General features: G+C 37.6%; 1 protein-coding gene across 3 annotated transcripts; it reads right to left on the bottom strand.

Moving 5' to 3' along the window:
* Positions 1–789: 789 nt before the first annotated feature.
* On the bottom strand, positions 790–7,820 carry LOC307132321 (GTPase IMAP family member 7-like). 3 transcript variants are annotated; one of them, XR_013817279.1, is made up of 4 exons: positions 7,671–7,820; positions 3,572–3,610; positions 1,525–3,434; positions 790–1,231 (listed from the first exon to the last, which is right to left on the bottom strand). XR_013817279.1 is itself a non-coding variant. In XM_079826560.1 (3 exons), the coding sequence occupies exons 1-3, from the start codon at positions 7,696–7,698 to the stop codon at positions 2,515–2,517; spliced, it is 987 nt and encodes a 328-aa protein (XP_079682686.1). In that variant the 5' UTR covers positions 7,699–7,820; the 3' UTR covers positions 790–2,514. The 3 variants fall into 3 exon arrangements, 1 of the variants encoding a protein (XP_079682686.1); XR_013817280.1 differs by having other exon boundaries at positions 1,566–3,434; XM_079826560.1 differs by having other exon boundaries at positions 790–3,434.
* Positions 7,821–15,729: the final 7,909 nt, after the last annotated feature.

The following is a 15,729-nucleotide window of genomic DNA, read 5'->3' as shown; positions in this document are numbered from 1 at the left end:
GAAATGTTCCTACATTTTGATATTGTTTTATTTTTTTGAAGGATATGTTGTATAGACAAACATATTTGCATCTAATGGAATATGAACATTTATTGATATTATCCAATAATATCAAAACAAAGAAAAAGCCAGTCAAGGTACATACACATGTATTTATAAAGCTGATTTTATTTTTATTCAATAGACCCTTTACAAATCAGGGACAATTACAAGAAATGTCATATGAGCAAAGCATGTAGAAATCAGTTTAATACATAAAGAAAAATCAGAGGACAAAGGGACCAGAATTAATAGTTATGGTAGTAGGTTATAGTAATAATATAGTTATAGTAGTAATATTATTATTATTAGGAGTGAGGCTAATTGCCTTATTTGAGATATATATAGATGTATGTGTATGTGTATTTATATACCGTGTGTGTGTGTGTGTGTGTGTGTGTGTGTATATATATATATATATATATATATATATGTGCAAATTAAAATATGACACATTTTAGGGCTACTTGATTATGGGGGGAAAATATCATTCAATTATTTGGACCATATTGAAATCATAGTTATTTAACAAGATTATTAAGGCAATATGATTACAGTCTTATTTCACGATACGAGTGAATTTCCACAATTATTGATACTTCAAAATACGGCTGTCACGATATTAGATTTTTCACACCACGATTATTGTGGCCAAAAGAATTCACGATATCGGTATATATCGCGATATCTATAGAAACCTTGGGGGGAAAAGTTATCAAATTAATTTTGACTTAGTTTTTTTTTTTTTTTACCCAGCAAACATAATTAGATACTGATAAACACAGGGCATCTTGTTTGAAACTCCCTATGAAATAACGAGAGGAATGTCACGTTCAACAGTAAATAAATACATAAATGCAGGATTGACCATGACTAGATTGCAAATACAAAAATATACATTAGCCTCTGTAAATAGACATTGATTAATTAAAAGAAACTGTGAGATGTGCTGCACTGGTGGAAACAACACAAGCCCATGATACCGCGACCGGCGACTGGCTCTGACTGGTGCTTAGAGTCCACTATCACTACTAAGCCAACACGCAAACGGCCGCCAGGGAAACTGAAAGTAGCCCAAGTCTCAGATGCTCAAAAACACAATCATCTTCATTAAAGGGACAGTTCACCCAAAAATTAAGATTCTGTCATCATTTACTCGCCCTCAAGTTGTTCCAAGAGTTTCTTTGTTCTGCTGAACACAAAAGAAGAAAGAGTGAAGAATGTTTGTAACCAAGCAGAGAGAGCAACCATTGACTACCATAGTATTTTTTTTCCTACTATGGTAGTCAACAGTTGCTCTCTCTGCTTGGTTACACACATTCTTCTAAATATCTTCTTTTGTGTTCAGCAGAACAAAGAAACTCAAACTTGAGGGTGAGTAAATGATGACAGAATCTTCATTTTTGGGTGAACTATCCCTTTAAAACTAATGAGACTGTTACACTCTCACCAGTGCTTAGGTCGCTCTATGATCTTGAAATGAGCTGATGAATATAATGTAGCTCGCATCTTTTGCTTTTGTTGACGTGAACTGATTTTGTCTAGCCTATAACGCGGGAATCGAAGATCGGATTTATATTCATTTTGAGGAAAGTTGTAAGGCAAGACAACCTGCATGTTTTAAGTTTTATTTAGTTTATTAGATTAGATTGTATAGCCCGTTTCATTTGCGAGCTGCGGGCAGCATCAGCCTCAGCTTTTCAAACGTGTGTTTTTACTGTGGTGGTGATAGTAAACATTAAACTAACAGTGTGATATGCTTGAAGCGTTTCATATCTATGGATTTTATTATAGGCAAGAGAAGTCAAGTGTTGATTTGAGAGGATACATTGATCAAACATGTGGTTAACTCACTGTCAACCATTTGGTCGTTACTTTAAAAAACAAAAACGTTCATTTAACAAACAAAAATTGCTCCAAACATTTTTTCTAAATTAACGTAATAAATGACAACCTGCAACCCGGCCCCGGATAAAGCGTAAGAAGATGGATGGATGGATAACGTAATAAAGAAACGAAATATAACTATTTTGACATTAAAAACAAAGCTGAACTATTTTTATGGCTGCAACTTGGTCAGACTCGGGACACAGGAGTATTTACGTGTCATGTTATCATAAGAGTCCTATTCATTTTAAATATTGTGGTTATCGCCAATACCGGTATAATGCCACACCCTAAATTAACACAATGTCGATATTTCGTGCTTCGAATATCACGGTTATCGCCAATACCGGTAATATTGAAACACTATAAAGCATTATTTTCCTGTCATCAATGTAAAGCTGCTTTGAAACAATCGGCGTTGTATTAAATTCTGCTATAGAAATAAAGGTGGCTTGATTTGAGTAACCTTCACTGTAATATTATTGGCCCGTTTTATTTAGCTGTGCACAAAGAGAAATGCGTTATTCTCAGAGTTACATATAGAGCTGTGTGTATGAGCACTTGCAAGGAATTAAAGTTCAGAAATAATTACAGCTGGAGGCTTTGTAACTTGGCAAGGATCTCCATCATTTTCCCCTCATTAATGTGAGTGAGTTCTGCCTCCAGTCTGACCAATCTGAGCTTTGCTTCATAGTATCGCTTGTACTCGGACAATTTGTTCATGTTCCTCTGATTCAGTCGTTCCAGCTCATTGATCTTCTCTTGTTTCTCCTGATCAGATGCTGTTAGAGTCTCTATTGTCTCTTGTAGTTTCTGCTTCTCTTCAGCAAATCTGGACTCCAGTTCCCTCTCTTTCTCTTGTAGTTTCTTCTCATATTCTCGTCTCAGGTCCTCTTCTTTGGTCTTCAGCATGAGCTCCACCTCCTGGTAAGAGTCGCTGGTGTAAAATCCTCCTCCATTAGCGGTGATCATATCATCCACTTTCTCCAGGAGCTCCACAACCTGATTACGATCCTCCATCTCTTTATTGTTGAAGACGTGATATCTTCCCCCACAGCGCCTCAGGATTTCTCCGAGATCCTCACTGGCTTTAATGAATTCTTCAATAGAGCTGGTCAGTTCATCACTGTGAGTGAAGAGGATGATTGTGTGTTTGTCAGCTTCTTCTCCAAATACAGCTCTGATCTTCTCCACAGAGAGTCTCTCTTCTTTTGTGAACGGACCCAGCTGAATGACCAGGATGATGGCGTGAGGTCCAGGTGCAGTCATGTTTATACACTTGCTGATCTTCTGCTTCAGGAGATCCTCAGGTACATCTGTGTCAAACATACCAGGAGTATCGATCACTGTAATTTCTCTTCCAGACACTTCTCCGGTCTCTTTCCAGCACTCTTTGGTCACAGATGAGCCACTTCTGGCAGCTCTGAAGGCGCTTCTGCCCAGAATTGTGTTTCCAGAAGAGCTTTTACCAGCTCCAGTCCTTCCCACCACCACCAGTCTCAAAGACACTGAACAAGAGTGAGAAGTTAAGATCATTTCATTTAACTAAACAGATTACACACAGATTCATTGATTGTCTAATAAGTCAAAATGCATATTTGCAAACAGCAGCTTATATTGTAAACATTTGTAGGTGTATACTCACTATTTGGTTGATTTATATCGAAGCTTCCCCTTCTCCATACTAAAAAACAAAAAGAATAGACTTTTAGTTAATTTACATTTTGAGAGTTTCTGGGAAGAAGTTAGCCTTATAGTACACAGAAATAGCTGCAGAATCATTATAAAGCCTCATTTATACTTCCGCCTGGCACCGCATCACAATGGTCCGCTATCTGAAAATCAACTAAACCATTAGAGAGCAGCGGTAAGCAGTACGGACGTCACAAGAACCGATACTTCGGTACCAACATTTTCAAATCCTGATGGGACATGTTTTCTACAGTGCCGGAAGAACAGATGGTACAGAACATTAAAGGGATAATTCACCCAAAAATGAAGATTAGCCCATAATTTCCTCTCCCTCAGCTCATCCAAGGATTGTATGACATTCTTCTTTCAGACGCATAAAATCTGAGTTATATTACACAAGTCCAGGCTAATCCAAGCATTATGCTGCGTTCACACCAAACACGAATAGAGCGTCTGGCACGAGTGATTTCAATGTTAAGTCAATGGAAAGGCGCGTTGACGGAGGTCCTGGAAGTCCCGCGGCGCGAAGGATGCGAATCCGCCTCGTTCGCGCGAATGACGCGACTTGAGCGTCTTGCGCGATACACGTGAGTGGTGCTTTTGTGCATTCACGCGTTTGAAACGAATTTGCGTCTGACGCCGGAGTTGAAAAATTTGAACTTTGCCGTCAATTCACGCCGCGTTAACCAATCAGGAGCCTGCTCGCTGCTGTCACGTGGTGAAGTGATGTGATGAGAAACCCGGCATCATTAAAAAATACTACTATTGTGTCACAAAATGTAGTTTTAAGACTTTTTCAGGTGAGAATGTAGTTGTTTAAAGCTCAAATCTGTGGTTTATTTATAAAGAGAGCGCCTATTTAAAGGTCCTGTTCTTCGTGATCCCATTGTTCAGACTTTAGTTAGTGTGTAATGTTGCTGTTAGAGCATAAATAATAACTGTAAAATTATAAAGCTCAAAGTTCAATGCCAAGCCAGATATTTTATTTAACAGAAGTTCCCTTTCAAAGCTTACAGCGAACGGCTGGTTTGGACTACATCCTGGTACTTCCTTCATTAATTACGTCAATAGAACAGTAGAACAGACTAACCTCTGCCCACAAGAATACGCAAAAAAGGGGGCGTGGTCTTGAAGTGTTGCGTTTGAGTGTGTTTGTCGCCATGTCGTCGAGACGCTGTTATTTTCATGCCGGAGTCAAATCACCTTTGTTTGGCTTTCCCAGGGACGCTGTACTTAGAGATCATTGAGTGCATGCATCTCCCGTTAAGAGGCGTGACCTTTCCGTGCAAGTTACGTGCGCTAAGCTGCGGTCAAATCACAACACGGGAACCGCTGGCCCAATCAGAACTCGTTACGTATTTCTGAAGGAGGGACTTCATAGAACAGGAACTCATCAGCTGTTTTTAGGACAGTGAAAACAGCCGTACACAGATCAGTAAACTGTGTGAAAAACACTGTGTTTTTTTACACGCGAAACATGAACACATGTTATATTGCACACTGTAAACACAATCAAAGCTTCAAAAAAACACCAAGAACGGGACCTTTAAAAAAATAATCTTGTGTTTTTGGAGTTGTGAGCTCCAGGCGATCACCGGGCGCTCAGTGCTCATTAACCCCAGCGAGAGCAGCCTTTCCTCGGCCAGTCCTTCAGCCGCTGGCTCTGATGTCCTGTAGTGGTGCATCTTGTGCTGATCTAACGGCCGATCTTTGCTCTCATGAATCTATACTTTGTCGTCTGCCAAATCATTTTGACTGAGGGCAAAGAGAAGTTTCATAACTTTATTTTTTTAAGGATAATTAAATACACATGCAGTGAAGATAATGTAGGAGTCGCCTGGACCACATTTGTGTGGCTATTAATGTTTAATATACATTTTTAATGAAAATGAAAAGAGGCAGAGTGGTGTTTTATGACATCTCTCCTGGAGTGCTTTGAGCGCTCGTCAATTTTGCTTCCAGTGCTCAATTTCTACGTGCGTCCAATTCGCCGCGAATGCATTCAAAATGTTCGTGCGTGAAACTAGACGCGATTTTGACGCTCTATTCGTGTATTGTGTGAACGCAGCATTAGAATTGGATTCATAGTTGCTCTGTTTTTGAAGTCCATAAAAAGTGCATCTGTCTGTCATATAACTGCTCCACGCGGCTCTGGGGTGTTAATAAAGGCCTTCTGAAGCGAATAGATGCGTTTGTGTAAGAAAAATATCCATATTTAAAACTTTATAAAGTAAACTTTCGGCCGACTGCCTTCCGTGGAAAAGTGTTGATTGTTGAAAAGTGAAACTCAAGATGCGTTTGTGACGTCATGACAAGCAGACCTGCTCGCGTTAGTCTTTCCATCGGCAGGGGAACTTTCAACACTTTTTCCATAAATTGAACAGGGAAGGCCGAAAGTTTACTTGAAATTTGAAACTAATTGCTAAGAATTGGAATAAATAAGAAGAATTGGAATCGATAAAATTATTATTATTCATTATGTAACACACATAATACATTTTCATGTCTGAAATCACTTCCACTGTGGGGAACTACTGAAATGCAGTATATGAAGTATTTCCATGTAAAGATCAATAAAGTTGTATCTTTCCTGCAATGTTAATGATGTTCTTAAAGGGGCAGTGTGTAGTATTTATGAGGCTCTATTGACAGAAATGCAATATAATAAACATAACTCTGTTTTCAGTGGAGTATGAAGAGCGTTGTGTGTTTATGATCTTAGAATGAGCCGCTTCTCTCTACACACACCACGGGTCCCTTACAGTGAAGACGCCATTTTGTGCCGCCATGTTTCTACAGTGGCCCTAAAGGGACAAACTTCTCTCTGCACTAGCTACTCTCTGCTGTCTCAGACGACCACATGTTTGTGCTTGCCACTAAAATTCACACACTGCTCCTTTAATGTGACCGCGTACAAATACCTATTTTTCTGTTAAGAGATTGAAAAAAACAAACCATAAGGTTTTATTCAGCATCCAATAAATGTGTAGGGGAGAGCAGGGCACAACCTAACGCGGGGTTAGTTAACACACATGGTTAAACACTTTCCACACATGCCAGGATGATAAAACATAACATTATTTAGAGAAACATTTTTATAAATATCTTTGGAAGATATCACAACATTTATTTAACCATAGAAAAAGCATGTTGTCACACTGAGCCCCTATTAGAAATATGATATTATATTCTACACTTTTATGAATTATATTTAGAAACAGTCAATGTTCAGAAGTTATTCATTATTATTATTATGTTTTGATCTATGCTGTATAGCTGTGTTTAGCGGTGTGTTTGTCAAACTCAAAAATGAGTTTATTTTTAATGATTAAAATTTTATTTGAAAAAGTTAATAATTGTATTTTAGTTTGTCCTGTATATTTGTTTGATTATATCAGGTCACATTTTAAGCTGTCATTTGGTCATGTGACAACATGCCCCATAGGTGGGGTACATTATAACATTTAACTTCCATTCTTTCGGGGTAAAGTACACACTGTATTAATGAAACAAAACCACATAATTGTACTAGACATGTGTGACATTAATGTGGGAAACAATAAATACTCTGAACCCCGAGTGATTTACACAAACTGAGACAGACAGAAAGCGCGAAAAATTAAACCATGGTTTTATGCGTACAAAATACATTTCCACTGAAAAGCTACACAAATTAAACATTTAAAATGAACAGCAATGCTGCAGCCAATGCAATATTTGAAGTGCGGATGTAATATATTAGAAAGGCCGCTAGAGGCCGTTTCCCGAGGCAAATGTGCGCCACAGCTTTTATAACTCGAGGGAAAAGTGCACATTCAACATCGCCTTCAGTGATGTGGGAAACACGTCTTATGCCAGGACTTATTCCCAGGCCCTTGAAAAGCATGTAAGTTTGCACACACCACATAAAACCCAAATAACTGCAGTAATATAGGCCACTACCGAAACCGAAAGTAAAACAGCACGAAGACACTGACGTGTGCCAAATAGTTAGGCTCAGCTAAACACTATTTATTCTCATAATGTATCGCACAATAAACTTAAAAAGTCACCTTTTGTTTCTGTAGTGGCGCTTGACATGATGAAGAGCAGATAACTGCGCAGGCGATCAGGCAATATGGCGACTCTTCTCTCTGCGTTTGACTAACTGCAGAACCATATACGTCACTCACAACAGTTTGAGAGGTCAGACTCTCCACAGTCACCACGCCGGAAGTGGGCGGAGCAAGGTCATTGCGCGTTACTTCCGTGTTTTGGTCCGTTTCAAAGTTTAAAACAACGTTGCTATTATCAAGATTTTTATTAAAACAATTTAATTGTGTGTGTGTGTGTGTACATGTATAAATCAATGATATAAAAGATATATTATATGATATAAAGATATATAAAAGACTTATGCTGTGACCTATTAACAAAAGACAATATACTACCATAGACAAATTGTTCAATTATATAGTTAAAATGATTGTTTATTATCTATTTGTTTTGTTGTCATAAATAATAAACAAAATAAATTGAACAAAAAACACAAAGCTTGGTGTTTGAACATGTGTTTATACATCCATTTACGGTAACTAAACTTTTTTTTTTTCATAGAACACACAAAACATAATTGCCTGAAAAAAAGACACATAATTGATGTTTAATTAAATGTATTTCTTGTTCTCTTAAACAGCAAACGCATAACACAATAGCTGCACCTGCTCCAAATAAATAAATAAATACAAGTAATGAAATAAAAATACAAATTCAAACCAAATTTAAATCAAAACAGAAAATCTAACAAAAGTTAAGGCACAGCAGGCACACATCTAACCCTCCATAATTATTGAGTTGACCCTGAGACCGTTTTTTTCGCAGCATTCATAAAGAAAAGCTTCCATGTCTTCTCTGAATTGGAAACGAAACATGAAAGGTTCATTAACTTCTGCTTTATCGAGTTGAAGAAGGGCATTTTCCTGGTCTTCCTTGTTCAAATGTAGGTACCATGGCTCTTCCACGAAACCTTTGAAGGTATGGCAGTTTTTCTGCATCCATCCAACTGCGGCCCAAAGCTCTTTCACTATCAGGGACTCCTTCATGAGAGAAATATACAAATAAGGGATTAAATATTTAAAAATTCTCTCACAAGTGGAGAAGTTGTGTGCACCAGATTTAGCTGTGGCTAATTTCCATATGTTGTACCTGGGCAGATTAAAAGTGTCCTTAACAATACCGGTTTTAATCAGGATGTAACATGTATATTAAAGTTTTGAAATTCCCCTGTATCAATAAAAACATACCTTGTCACAGATTTCAGTGTCCTGTCCTTTAGGTGACACCTGCACCTCAATGGCAGCATCTTCCCTGTGACAAATTAATGAAGTTATTTTATAGACACATGGACAGAGATAAACTTGAGAGCAAGAGAGTTACCTTACAATGGCAAAATTCTCCATCAGAATAAGACACCACCATTTTCGAATGAGGGGAAAATCATACTTTCATATTGGGGAGGGGGGGGGGGGTGTTAATAGATCAACAAATTTAATAGATTATATTATCTAATTAATAGAGAATTTTTTAAACCAAGACTTACAGCTGTGAAATCAAAGGGTGTCTCAAAGACCATGTACAGAGCATACTGAAATAAAAAATTCAGTCAAGTTCAATTCACAATCAACCATTCTTTGGTTTTCATTTTTCATTCTTATGAAAAAGACATTCCAGTTCATAACTTTCCCTACTCTCCAATATTTTCTCACCATCAACATGAAGTCAACAGAGCCAGCCAACTGGTGTGGAACATTCTAAAACAATGGAATATCGTAACGTTATTCCTGGAAAGGATGTAACAAACATATAACACCACACAAAAAGTAGCTTATGTTTTATGAATGCCTGATAAAACAAACCTTGTTTTTTATCAGCCTCCATGTTCCTGGAGCGATTCTGCTTGTCAATTTACTGCAACAAAATCAAACAGAAATATGAATATATTATAACCATAAAAAATTGTCAAGTGAGCCAAGTTTCGTTGTTCTAAAGGCAAAATTACCACTGACTGCACTGCAAAAACAACATTTAAAATTCTGAATATAAAAGAAACATGCAGAACATCATGCAACTGAACATCATACCAAGCATAAACAGCAATGAACTGTGAACTTCGAACAGCAAACCTTGAACTGAGAACTCTGAACTCTGAACATAATATCTATATTTGTTAGTGCAACCTGAATACTGTCACATATTCTGTGTCACCAATCCCGTAGGGATGTTTTGAATAAAAATAAAAAAAACAAAGTGTTGTTTTTAGGCTTCAGAACCTGTGAAATACAGTTGTTAGCATATTGAATCCTAAAATCACTTCAATTAAATCATAACAATCAGTTTAAATAGAAACAAAAGCAATATGTGAAAATGTATGCATCATTACATTGACCAAAAATTAAGAAAACAACATACACATAGCATCCAGTGTCCTGACTTCCAAGCAGGGAGCAGAATACAATCCTTGGATGCGATGTCATCCTGTTGGAGGGGGCACAAGATTGAGTACTTTGTTGTATCTGCATTTATAACCGTAACGGTTTTAGATAAAATACAAATTTATTGACTTACTGGAAATGATAAAAATGGATCCAAATCATGTGGTGGTAGCCAGGTTACAACAACATACGAATTTGCTGCAAACACAGCCATTCCCTATAAGCATAACATTCATTTGAACAGCCATTACAAAAGACAATTATGTCTCCAGGTGATCACGGGTTATAGGTTGTAGGGAAAAATACCTGTTCCTTAGCCACCCCAATGATTGCATTAAGACAGCAGTTTGCAATCTGTTTAAAAAAAAATAATAATAATTATATATATATATATATATATATATATATATATATATATATATATATATATATATATATATATATATATATATATATATATGTATATATGTATATATGTATATGTATATATAATATCAGTTCTATAGTAAATATTTCTATTTTTTAAATCATTGTGGGTGGACTTACCGTCGCCTCTAGCTCTGCCTCAAGGCCCAAGGTCAAGAAATCTTTTCGCTGCAGTGTAATGCTTCCAACTTGAGCAATTTTCTCATCTGGGTCATTTCTACTCAAAACCTGGTCAAGCTTTACCACTGATAAAGATAAAGAGACCAAAATTACATTCACAACAGAATACACAACATGTGTTATGAAAAGTGCTATAAAAACAAACAATATTACCATTGATGACTGCCTCTCATTTAGCTGGAAATCCCAACAACTTCTACTGGCAGACAAGTGTTTAATGTCACAAACCATATGTCCTGTAGAAGTGTAGACATTTTGAAAATAAATTATGCACAATGTATAAAATACAGCATAAAACTTCAACAATGTGTTACCTCCATTTAACCCCCTCCCCCAACCACACCGCCCAATGAAAACACTCACCAGCAGTTGTAGCCATTGCAGCAGTCGGGGTACTGTCCTCCATCACTACTTCAGTCCCACCTGGTTCCTCGGAGGTGAAGCATGGATTACCTGTTTAAGAGAGTTACCCAAATGAACTGTACTGAACTGAATTCATCAGTGGTTAGTGGATCATTACATTATTATAACATAGGATTTTAATGTCACAAATCTTGGTAGGTTAATGTGATATAAAAAACAAGGTAAATTTACCAAACATTGCTTGTCCATAAACATTTGTTACCAACGTGGCCCCAAAAGTCTTCCTTAATCTTTCCAGCACTTTGTTGTTTTTCTTTTCATTATAGTGATGAATTATGTTCCTAATTTGAAAGAGATGCGTTGATGGCAAAGACATGTTCAAAAAGTAATTGTTTTTTTTCATCTTCGCGAAGAGTTGCTCTGCAACCTGGCTGTTTACTTTCCCAGACAACTGAGGTACTAGAGTGAGCTTCCTCAGCACATCTTTGCTGTCTTTTGTATTGGCTTCATGAAACCGATCATATAGCACATAGTGATCAGACGAACCCGTCACTGGGTGACCATTAAGGTCTGGCACTGTCTTTTTAGTGTTCAGCCAAGGTAGCGATACTTTAAGCTGTCCACGTTTGGCCAATGCTATGTTGGACGGAGTGGGTTCTGCCAAACGACCCTCAAATGGAGAGATGGGTACCTTTTCTGGTGCTCGTAAGTTCAAGTGTGTTGCAAGACCCTGTGCAAAGTCATAAATTATGACATTTGGCATATGCTTCCAGGATAACAGTAAGTCTGCAAAGTCTCGAGGGCTCTCAGCTCGCAGATTGCATTTTACACTGTAAACAATCCCACATGGGCACATGATCACAGCCCAGCCTCCTATAAGACAAGATATTAATCTCATTCAGAAAATCAAAGTTTAATTTAGTTTGTTTTGCTTATAACTGCACATTAACCAGATTTAATGAAAAATGATGTGCATCTTACCAGAGGCTGCCCAGATTTTGTCAAAGATTTTGTCATACGTTTGTCTGGATTTCATTCATTTGACAACCTCAAAAGAAGATCGCTGCGGGATCCATTGGGGTCCAAACCACATTCTTTACATAACTTCCTAATGACCAAATGGCAACCTAAAAAAATATATAATTTTGTTAACAAGGTAATATTAAAAACACAACACAGTTTTTGACTAACAAACCATACCTTTTGTTTGTATAGTAGAGTCTGTCCTCTGTAACCGTAATTTCCGAAATTTCGGATCCAGATTTCGCAACATGAATCTTTTCAAACTCTGTGTTTAGTACAGAGCCTGAACACCGTGTGTGCTTCCCTATCCAAGGAGCCCAAAAATGGTATGTTGGTGATACCGCACATGGATTTTGTCTACCACCTAAAAACAAAACAAAAAAACATGGTATCATGTTGCATTTTGACATATTTTCCAATAATGTACAAAGCACTGTGTTCATACTTGCAACAAATCCACGACCAATCATATCACAAGACATGGCCTCCCAAAACTCCTCCATGTTGACCTCCCCATTAAAATTCTCTGCAGGACCTGACATAAACAGTGCATTATGACAAGGTCAAACTGAGAAAACTACAATAAACAATTAACAAGTGTCTGTCAAATTCAGATTTTAAAAAAATATAATAATAATAATAATAATAAGAACAATAATAATATAGCATGTGTGTATATAGCAAGTATATATATACACACACGCAAGCAAAGTTCTTTTAAATACATGCATGTGTGTGTATTCAAATATACATCAACATATACAGTACAAACATACAAATATTATGTAAACACAAAATTCCATTTTGGATGCAATTAATTGGGATGAATCGTTTGACAGCCCTAAAGGGGAGTATAACAGTAGTCATACCTGGTAAATGGAAAACACCTTTTTTGTGTAGATCCATGATCACCACGGGGGGGGGGGTGATCACCACAAGTAATGCAGGAATACTTGTATTCGTGATCCGTAAGGGCCTCAAAGTGCAAGTATGCATGAAGCACTGTGTTTGCTGGCGGAAACTTCACACCTGTCATATCCTGTAAAAACTCAACTGCTCTGCTCACAGCAGTATGAGCCTGATAACAAAAAGTTACAAAAAAAATATCAATGTACACACTGAGACATTGAAATGTGCTGTTCTTACTGAACACATTCATACTTTCAAGGTTACCTGTAGAAGGTTTCTTAAGGTAAGACATAAATGTATGTCAAGGATGATGTGGTCGTTAAAGTTGTGGAGCTTGTCTTTCCACTCTTGGTAGCGATAAAACATTCCACACAGCGGACACTGCTTACAGTAGGTTGATACATCTATCATTCATCTATCATTCAAATCAAGCATCAGCGTAACATATCCACATTAATAACAAAATCCTACCTTCAGCAATGCACCAGTTGGAGAGAATTTTAGCCCTCTTTGTAATTAGAATAGGGTCACTAAGTGGGACGACACCTGGACATCTCTGACACATAGTTTCTTCTGGACAAAGATATTTGGGGTATTCTTTGCCTACTGATGGTGCACGTATATTGTCTGAGCAGGTATCTTCTTGTTCTGTAGAATGTACTGCACCATTTGTTTCAGTCCCAGATCATGTGGAGGATACAACGGATGGTCTTCTGTGACATTGCTCTCCTCTGACTGAGTATGTGCCTTTTGGGGTGGGGATTCTTCTCTGCTGAAGACAGTACGGAAAAGCTCACGGTCCGTTTGAAATAGATGCCATTTCGCAATATACTTATGTGGACATGAGCGGCGCACTTGGGAACAGCGGCAGTGCCAGGTGTTTAATTTGGTGTTGTAAACAACAATGACACGCCCCAGCCGGCTATAATAGGACACATTTGGCTCAAACACAGAAATGAACGTTTTAGTTTGAGGGCTGCCAATTGAGGTTTCTACAGACAGTGGTACACTGCTAGAAATGGCAAGCTGCTGACGAGCAAGGCATACGTTTTTCTTCTCGTCACCAAACCACTTTGCTCTCACCATTTCCGTTAAAACTTCTTCCTTTAGAGAGACTTCTTCAGCTGAGGATGTGCAGTAACTTAGAGATCTGACATGCATACACTGATATGATAACAGACCACTCCTCCGTGCTACTTCCATGTTTACTTGGCATTCATTTGATTCGCAGCAGACTTTTTGCTGTTCTCCCCGTGTTTTGTGCTGGACATGAAGAGGATTACTCTGACCTCGTGCAACATTAAGCACGGTGAATATGCCATTAGATTTATCCACACACTGGCTTGCAAGGTGGAAACTGGCATTAATGTCCTGAATTGGTTGATTTGTGTGTTTTACGGTCAATATGTTTCTTTATATTTTCTTTTATTCATGACGGCACTGCACATCAGAGCTTGTGTGTATATATAAAACAATACTTTTTGTTTGCCCCGCAGGATGTTCTCAATGGGAAACCGTCAAAGTGGTTCCCCTAAAGCCGCGTGTGCCAGTCTACATGGACAGTGAGCAGCAGTGTGAACACATCCAAGCTCTGCTGGATAAGACTAAAACTCAACTGAGTTCATTTGTAGTTTTCTTTTTCCTGAGGTAGGCCCGAACATGTTTGTCAATTGGATTGTTTCTATTATTGCCATATATGCAATGTTTTATATATTAATTAATGTATTTATTTCTATGGACAGGCCATCATTCATGACCTGTGTGAGATGCAGGCATTATCCTGGCAGGAGCTGAGGAGGTGTTCCTCCGTGGCCCTACTTATCACCCTAGGTATGCTTGTAATTTGCATTTGCAAAAATAAATATGATTTTTTATTGCACAATATTTTTGACAATGGCATTCATCTTTTATTTTAGTGAAGTCGAGGAATTTGACAGAGCGATTGTAAAAAGAAGAAACATTCGCCTACCAGAAAGTAATTATTTTACCTTATGCATTCCTTCATTTAGCAGACGCTTTTATCCAGAGCGACTTATAAATTAGGAGATTGTTTTAATGCAACTGAAGATGAAAAGTAAAGTCACTAACACAATTATTTCTTCCTTTTTTCTTTGCTTTGTCCTGTTTACAGCAAGATGATGTTTAGGTGATCTTTAAATGAAGTACAGAATGTATTACTGGCGTTTTGTCTATTCTTTTTTGAGTTTTGCTTCGCATTCAAAATCTCAGAAAACAGGTTTTGTAATGTTAGCATGGTATAATGTTAATTAGACCATTATAGGTTGAACTGAAAGAAACATTGGAATTTGAATTTTTTTTAAAAAACATTGTAGCAATATATCACATCTATAATTGTATCCCTTCCATCAGTAATTTACTTTCAATTACACTAATGCTCAAAAAATAACTACTGGGTAATTTGTTAGTCAGAGAGCACAATGAGGTTTTTTTGGCACATGCATTAATCAGGGAACGCATTTCTTTGGATAACTTTAAACGAGACTGTAATATTTCATCCTATTGTTTTCAGTGGCATTTGGATAAGGGTGTTATACGATCTTCCGAACAGCAGGAGGCGCAGTCTCGAAAAACGAGGGGCCTGAGAATGCGGGACTGTAGATGCAGCTGGCTCCGAGGCTTCAGCTTCATAATGTTGATGTTTCCTCTGGACAGTGGGCATTTATGTACACACCCAGCAAAGTTGTAAAAACGTTTTTTTCACGTTGTGAAAAGGTTGTGA

The sequence above is a fragment of the Gobio gobio genome (assembly GCF_949357685.1).
Source record: "Gobio gobio genome assembly, chromosome: 1".
Lineage (NCBI taxonomy): Eukaryota > Metazoa > Chordata > Actinopteri > Cypriniformes > Gobionidae > Gobio > Gobio gobio.
This window is presented reverse-complemented; position numbering and strand designations above follow the sequence as displayed.

Bases quoted from the DNA above. Each gene is read 5' to 3' on its own strand.
- LOC307132321 (XM_079826560.1), bottom strand. From the start codon at position 7,698: ATGTCAAGCGCCACTACAGAAACAAAAG. The intron at 3,611-7,670 runs GTGACTTTTTAA...TTTGTTTTTTAG, and splicing joins CGCCACTACAGAAACAAAAG to TATGGAGAAGGGGAAGCTTC. The intron at 3,435-3,571 runs GTGAGTATACAC...ACTCTTGTTCAG, and splicing joins CGATATAAATCAACCAAATA to TGTCTTTGAGACTGGTGGTG.